This window comes from Gavialis gangeticus, unplaced genomic scaffold (assembly GCF_001723915.1).
Source record: "Gavialis gangeticus isolate Ggan-Ray unplaced genomic scaffold, GavGan_comp1, whole genome shotgun sequence".
Classification (NCBI taxonomy): domain Eukaryota; kingdom Metazoa; phylum Chordata; order Crocodylia; family Gavialidae; genus Gavialis; species Gavialis gangeticus.
This window is the reverse complement of record NW_017729009.1, coordinates 4853155-4860501: the sequence shown is the minus strand read 5'-3', so window position 1 is coordinate 4860501 and position 7347 is coordinate 4853155. Positions and strand designations below refer to the sequence as shown.

Sequence of the window (7347 nt, the reverse complement as noted above, 5' to 3'; positions counted from 1 at the left end):
CCCCCAAGACCTGGAATAGACTCCCTCCAGATGTGGTGCAGGCACCTACTCTGGACTTATTCAAGAAACGCTTGGATACTTATTTTGCTGGGATCCTATGACCCTAGCTGACTTCCTTCCCCTGGGGCAGGGGGCTGGACTTGATGGTCTTCGAGGTCCCTTCCAGCCCTAACATCTATGAAATCTGTGAAACTGACAGGTATAGACAATGAACCTGGCATAAGGGAACCGTTGCATGGGAAGTGCAGGCATTCCCCTCTCCTGATACACCAGCATCTCTCAGTCCATCCCTGCTAGACCTCCTGTATTTCCAGGAAGAGAGTTTAACCTCTATAGATTGGTTATCGCTTGGTCTCTTAGCAAAGACAGCTGGCAGGTTAGTGCCAGAATCAATGGGAACATACTTGCACTTCCTAAAGGAGACACTGAATTTTACTTAAAAAAAGAAACCATTTCTAGAAAGAAACAATGGAGCAATTATCCCTGAAGACCCCACCGTGATCCTTGGGGGACCCTCTTAGTTAGAGGAAATAGGACCTTGCCTACCAGCATTGCTTACTAGTGTCATTATTTTATAAGTGCATGTACAAGGAGGTCGCAACAGGCTCTGGTGAATAATTTATTCTAGACACCTTGAGAGCTAGGACTGCTTAGCCCTGCTAGAGCAGCTAGTGTTTCTATGGTGAACTCCTGCTCTTCACTTGTGCTCCTTTGGAGCCAGCATGCAGCTTCCATGCTCACCATGCTGTGCCCACTGTTGAAATCTAACTTCCTTCCTTCAAGCCTTTTGTTCTCCATCCTAATACTGTCTAATTCTCCTTTGGTCAGGAACAGACAGACAGACAGAGCCAGACAACCACAAAACAGCCAGGAGGGGAGATGTGGCACTTTCTTCTTGCAATTCTCTCACCACTCCAAATCTCTCTGGTGAGGAATGTCGGACAGCCATGAAAAACCTGGGCAAGCTATGCTGGTACCTGCTGCTATTCGTATTGAGGCCACTGAGGGGACAGCTGGAAAAAGTACTGGAGTTGATCTTGGTGCTGGGGATGGAGGAAATGCAGCAGGTGATCAGACTGAAGCAAACAGGGACAAAAAGAAAATGTCACCATTCCCTTTGGAAGATCCAGGTTAATTCAAACCAGATGCATCCACCTTGTTCTCTGCTGACCTGCTCTGAGCAGGCCCCCAAAGCAGAAAGAAGTTGGAAGCTGCTTAGTAACGTCACCCCCCCCCACACACCTTCTGCAGTGCTTCCCACCACTCAGACATGTCTGGGACTGCAGAGTTGTGGAGCACAGCCTGGGTTTTCTCTCTTGGCACATGGGCATTGGCAGACGGCAGCCCCTTCCCCTTCCACAGAGCTGAGCCCAGAGCAGCGAGCCTGCCTTTGAATGGAGTTTCACCAGACTGAACCTGGCAGTTTGTTTGCCCAATCTTGCCTTCCACCTCACCAACACCTGTATAGATGCTACCAGTTCATAACCCACCCTCTCCACCATATCAAAAACAGCCATGACCACATAGCAGCCAGGGTAAATCCTGGAGCTGGGGGGGGAAAGCTGGATTCCCAGTCTGGTTTCCTCAAAATACCATGAAATCTTATGAGGTCGGAGCAGATTCCTGCATGGATACTTGCTCAGTAAACAGTCCTGATAAAATCTTAAGTATGGGCAGCTGGCTGCATTCTGATTTGTGGTTTTGGCTTCCTCCATCCTTCACTATTTTCTTTAACACTGAAGCTTCCTCTCGCTGCCTGTGCTTAGCTGGGTTCCTAGTGACATCATTTGTTATGGTGATAACAGACTCTTCTTCCTCCTGGGACTCAGATCACATATCAGAGCTCAGAGAGAGAGAGCATAGGCAGAGAGAGAGCCACCTACCGGGCTTTATTTCCATTTAGCCACCGCCAAGTGATGAACCAAAAGACTTGGAAGACCATTTGAAGCTCAGTTCACTGTCTTTAGTTACAACAGGGAGGTGATCATGTCAGAAGCAGCATGGATTGGGTTTTGGATCAGCAGTAACCTCTTGTCCTAGCTCTGAATGCTACAGCTGGCCAGGGCAGGTCAAATTGCTGGAGCAGGGAGCCTGGGAGCCAGGCCTAGTATTCTGTTTCTATTGGCGATTTGTCCAACAGGCCCGAGTCATGTGCAGGCATCTCTTGCGCAAGGCCTGTCCAAGTATACGTAAAAGAAACAGCATCTGCCACAAAGATCTTCACCGGAAAAGACAGACACAGGGTCCTGATCCCAGGATAAGAGTCAGGGAGTTGATGCACTGAGAGGCAAAGCACCCAATTCTCAAAGTCATCAGACATCAAACTACAACTGGTTTCAGTGGCTGTTTGGTACCCAATCATCTTTGAGGACCTGGGGGCAAGTGATTTAGGAACATCAGATTGGAAGAGACCTCCATGGTCTTTCAGTTGAGTCCCCTGGCGCTGAAGGACACTTCTGGTGCCAGTGTGGGTGGGAGGACAAATCCATTGTTTGTGCCAGTGTGAAGACACTCGCAGGGCATTTCTCTGGTTCCTCAGTTTTTCCAGGCATCTCAAAGGACTTCCTAGTAGCCAGCTGGGGGACACACACCTGGTCTGCTTTTCCACAGCCCATCAGTGCCAGCTCTACACGCTCGTCTATCACACGATCCACCACTATGCCCTCACGTCCCGCGTCCCCAGACACCAGGTAGTGGGACATTTTAGGCGAGGGCGATGCTGATGGACCCCGGTGGCAGAGTTTGTATTCCACCTTGATTCCCCGAGCCACCGGGGACCTAGGCTGGCGGCATATATCTGGCACGATTTGAGGCGGCCCCCAATTCATGCCCATTCTGTGGACAGAGGGAGACCCTGGCACACATGGTATTGGAGTGCGCCAGGCTGCAGCCCCTGCACCTCCTCCTCCAGAACCTGCTCCTGAGGTTCTTGCTGCACTTTTCCCCGCACCTTTTTATTGACACACTCCCCATCTGTCGCCCCACTAAGGCCCAGGACCTCCTGGTCAACCTCCTCCTGGCTCTGGCCAAGCTGACAATCTGGCTAACCAGGCAGGAGGCTCTGGCCAGGAGGGTTCCCGGGGACATTGGGGTGGTCTTCCTTGGTGTCCTCCAGCTGCGAATCCGAGTGGAGCATCACTGGGCAGTAGCTACCGGCACTCTAGCTGAGTTTGAGTGTCGGTGTGCGCTGTCTGGCATGCTCTGCGCAGTGTCCCCCCAGGGAGCACTTCTTTTGGCCCTATGACCTTCACATACACACCCTGTTTTTCATTCGATGTCCCCCGTATTTATTTGATTTTAACAAGGCTCCACGCCACCCTACAGCGGTGGCACACAATTTTAGTGGGCTAGGCCCATGGCCCATTGTAATCAATAGGTCAAGGGACTCCCTAGCTCTGGTCAAAATCCTGAGACCTTCTCCAGTTTGCCAACTGATAAATCCACTTCCGAAGTTACTGATTGCAGGTAGGGGAGAGGGCACTGCTGAGATTAAATGTCTGTTAAAGTACCTGTAACTGGATTTCAGATGGAAAACAGAAGCATGGCCATCAATCAGCCTCCCCTAATAAACAACAGGCTGGGATAATTAATTAACTGGCTGCACCTGAGCTAAGGGTGGACAAATATTTTGGTGGCTCTCAAGGAGGATCTGACATGGGCTGCTCTTTACACCGCTCTGTGACTCCAGTAGTGGTGTGGGTGTTAGTGCATGGTTAATCACCTAGAGGGTGCAAGTTCAAGGCCATAGCAGAAGCCATGGCATGGGCCTGTCAGATTCCAATAAATACTTTGTTGTAAGGACAAAAGCAGCAACCCCAGTGTAGATCCTGCTTAGTGTCAGGTTTTTAAAGAACCAGGAACCTTGCAGCATGCAGGAAGGTTTTGTGGCTTCACCAGAACTGTTCTTTCCATGCACCCATCAGTCTGCAAGCTGAGAACAATGTAAAGCTCTCTTATTGCAGACTCCTGCTCCAGAGGGTTGATGGAGTAGCAATCTCACAGGAACATGGATGTAGCTCCTTACCAAGAGGTAGAATAACAGAAATGCATATGGCTAAAGTCTCTGGTGGACACTGGTCAGAATTACGCCCTTTGTGTGCGTCCACATAGCTTACCTTTAGGCGCAGGAAGGGAAAGAGAGTACTGACCACAGTGCATGGTCCTCATCTCCTCCAGGACAGTCTTTCTCAGGCTGCTTGAGAATCACATCTTAGAGTGGTAATTGCTTTGAGAAGGAGTTTGAATTGCATGGAAAATCTTTTCCATGAGGTATGAAGACATTCAGCTTTTCCTAGGGGAAGGGAATTCCTGTTCCTCTCTGTGCTATTACATTTAACACCAGCCTTTGGAAGGTGATGTTAGATTTGCAGACAGGCCAAGCTCTTATTCATGCATCACTTACAATTAGTGCTGTGCTGAGCCATAAGGCAGCCATAAGACAATGTTGAGATGCAGAATTAAGATGGTCACTGAAAATGTCGAAGTGTGTTTCCATGGTCCAAAGTTTCTAGTCTTGCAGCTGTATGGTTTCAAAACTACACGCTTAGGGCATTTGCTTTGTGCTTCTGTCCTCAGATGTCTATAAATGCAGGAGATAACCTGAACTGCTACAGGAAGAAAAGAGCTTTGGTGCAGTGCTCCATAAAATGACTAAAACTCGTAGCACAGCAAGAAGCATTATAATGTTACTGGCTCAGGAGTACCTGAATACTTGTCATCCTAGTACCTGATTACCCCTCCCCCCTCCCCCACTAAATTGCAAATTTCTGGATTCATAAATCTCAGCTTTCTTTTGTAAAAAAAAAAAAAGTTTCTGGTCCCTGTGGTTGTGAAAAAAAAGCTTGAGAATGTAACCACCCAAAAGTCATATTTGAAACTCTGGGTTTATCTTTTGAATTGTGAGTAGGTGCTTGCACACCTAACAGTTGTGCAGCAGCCTGCAGCACCCTTGTGGAAGCACAGGTAGTCTAGGGTGCTGCAGTACACTTGTTGAGAATCCCTGTCTCCACAATGGCTGGTCCAAGCAACAGCATCATGAACCGCCATAAAAATCTCCATAGAGAGTGAGGCCTGGGATCCTGATCTTTACTTAACACATTGTACAGCTTGGCTGTCCACACAGCATCTGATGAAGTGAGCTTGGGCTCATGAAAGCTTATGCTACACATCTCCGATTTAGTCTATAAAGTGCAAATCCACCCTGCCTCCTCCTTGGCTTCAGACTAACACAGCTAACTACCCCTATCCGCACATCAGTCACGCCATTCTCAAAGCTTACAGAGGTGAATCGCCATAGGGATCACTGAATCCTAGGGGCTAGCTATCCAAAACCGTGGGGGGAAATAGTTCTGTAGACAAACGGATTCTCTTCCCACTGATTTTTTTTTTTTGAGGCATCAGATGAGGCTTTCAGCTCTAAGCAGCTGCCATTCACAGCTGGAGCTCCTCTTTGCTGCACACACACTCCTGCCTTTCACAGAGTCTGCATTCCTCTCTCCCCAGTTCCCTCTCCTGCTCCTGCAGTCCCCAAGGGAGAGCCTCCCTCCTCTCTGTTTTCTCAATGGGCTGCACATTCTCACCTTGAGGTGAGTAGAAATGTCAGCTGGAATGTGGGTTTGGAAAAAAAAAAATCTTGAGGCTTGTCCAAACCTACTCATGTTTATATTGGAGCCTGCCAGTGACATCAGAGCAGGGAAGAGTATAAACACCAGCAGGACCTTCCTCAGAGACTGTGAAAACTGCAAGCACTCCAAAGAGACAGGGGAGTGATGTGCTGAAGTGTCAAGGAGAAGAGCAGCATGAGAATCCACCTGGAGACACAGCTTCTCCTGTTCTCCCTTTTCTGCATCTTCTCCAAGGTAAGGGGGAAGGGGGAGCTTGATCTTAGTCAAGGAAGCTTTTGGGTTCTTCCTTGAAAAGCAACTTAGAACCAAGTCAAACCAGCTTTGTAGCTGCAGCTGTTCAAAGACCTAGCCATGGTTAGTAACATGCAAGTGGTAGGAGGTGTGTAGCCATGTGTATGCAGCCTCATGGAGGCAGAGTTACTAATTACAGAGGCATTTTGAATTGAACAGCAATGATTTAGAATTTAGGGGCCAAATGGTGTAATTCCAGTGAGGACAAAGGGATTATACCTGCATGCTTGACTCTGTCACTACTACAGGTGGCCAGGGCTCTGGCATGCATGCTTGTATCAGCTATTGTAGTATAGTTTATAGAGCTATTTCTACAGACTCACTGTTCTGTACTGAAGCTGCTGGGGCAGAGAGCCAAGTTATCAACACAGTCTTTCAGGAATATTCAGTTTTCACTTCAGCAATGCAGGGAAGCACATGTAAAGCTGATGCCTCCTACAGGACTTTATTTGCTCTAAATATTTTTTTTCTCTTGGACACATGAAACGATTCCATTTGCAAAGGGCAGGACAGTTTAAAACGGCTTAGTTTTTCACACAAATTTCTTGACTCGCTCCTTGAATTTTACAAGTTGGACACACCACAAGCAATGCAATCATTGCAATTTCATGCCTGCTTGAATCTCACTCACATACTTGAGGCTTGTAATTGTTTGGACAAACTGTCTTCAAAGGATCAGAGGAAAATAGGATTAGTGAAAACAGATCAGATCAACTGCCCAGCTAATCTTTCCCCAACAGTGGCCTGTAATAGATACTTCCTTAGGAGGGGAAAATCCTTTAAAAAATACACCTGGCCAAATGTGCAAGGCTGTACATGGAGAACAATTTTTTTTCTGAAATTTCTACAACCTCTTGGCTTATTTCCAAAAGAAATATGATTGAGGGCCCTTGTAAATTCATCCTAGCTAGTGCAATTGCTGATTGTATTCTTGCTGTAACTATTCTTACTCCTTGCTATAACCCTCAGTAAGCTTTTTTTCTTGTCTTAATAATGCAATTCAAGGCTAAAAGCATACAACACAGGGATTGCACTAGCCACTGTGGATATATTTTGTCTCCGGAGTCTGCAACTGAAACTTCTACAGAGACAAACCCCCCGTATGTCAGGTGCACTGCTGCAGAGGAAGGTATTTAGCAGAATTCAGATTTGCTGGCATCTGACACGTCTGTGCCGTGAACACTTCTGCTGTGGCTTTGAACATGCAACTTTTGGGCTGTCAACTGTGACATGGCCTGGGGAGGGGGGTCTCTATACAAATAGTGTTTTTTCAGATCTCCCTCCCAACCTCTCAGTGCATATAAAGTCTCCTAACACCAAGGGGGGGGCGGCTGCACAGTGGTTCTTACTCACCTGAAACTCCTCCTGCCCAACCAAGGCGGAGTTCCCTGGAAATGTTTTACAGCTGTCACAGTATCAAGGTGAAAACCTT

General features: G+C 47.6%; 2 protein-coding genes across 2 annotated transcripts in view; one reads left to right on the top strand and one right to left on the bottom strand.

Annotated features, from left to right (window-relative positions):
* Positions 1-2834, bottom strand: part of ADA (adenosine deaminase) — a 128905-nt gene extending 126071 nt beyond the window's left edge. Inside the window, exon 1 of the mRNA XM_019509729.1 lies at positions 2592-2834. Within this exon, the coding sequence (XP_019365274.1) occupies positions 2592-2834 (243 nt within the window). The remainder of the gene's footprint in view (positions 1-2591) is intronic.
* Positions 2835-5515: 2681 nt separating this feature from the next.
* The window catches only part of WISP2 (WNT1 inducible signaling pathway protein 2), a 16299-nt gene continuing 14467 nt past the window's right edge, over positions 5516-7347 (top strand). The window contains exon 1 of the mRNA XM_019509829.1: positions 5516-5858. Coding sequence (XP_019365374.1) covers positions 5799-5858 — 60 coding nt within the window. The 5' untranslated portion in view covers positions 5516-5798. The remainder of the gene's footprint in view (positions 5859-7347) is intronic.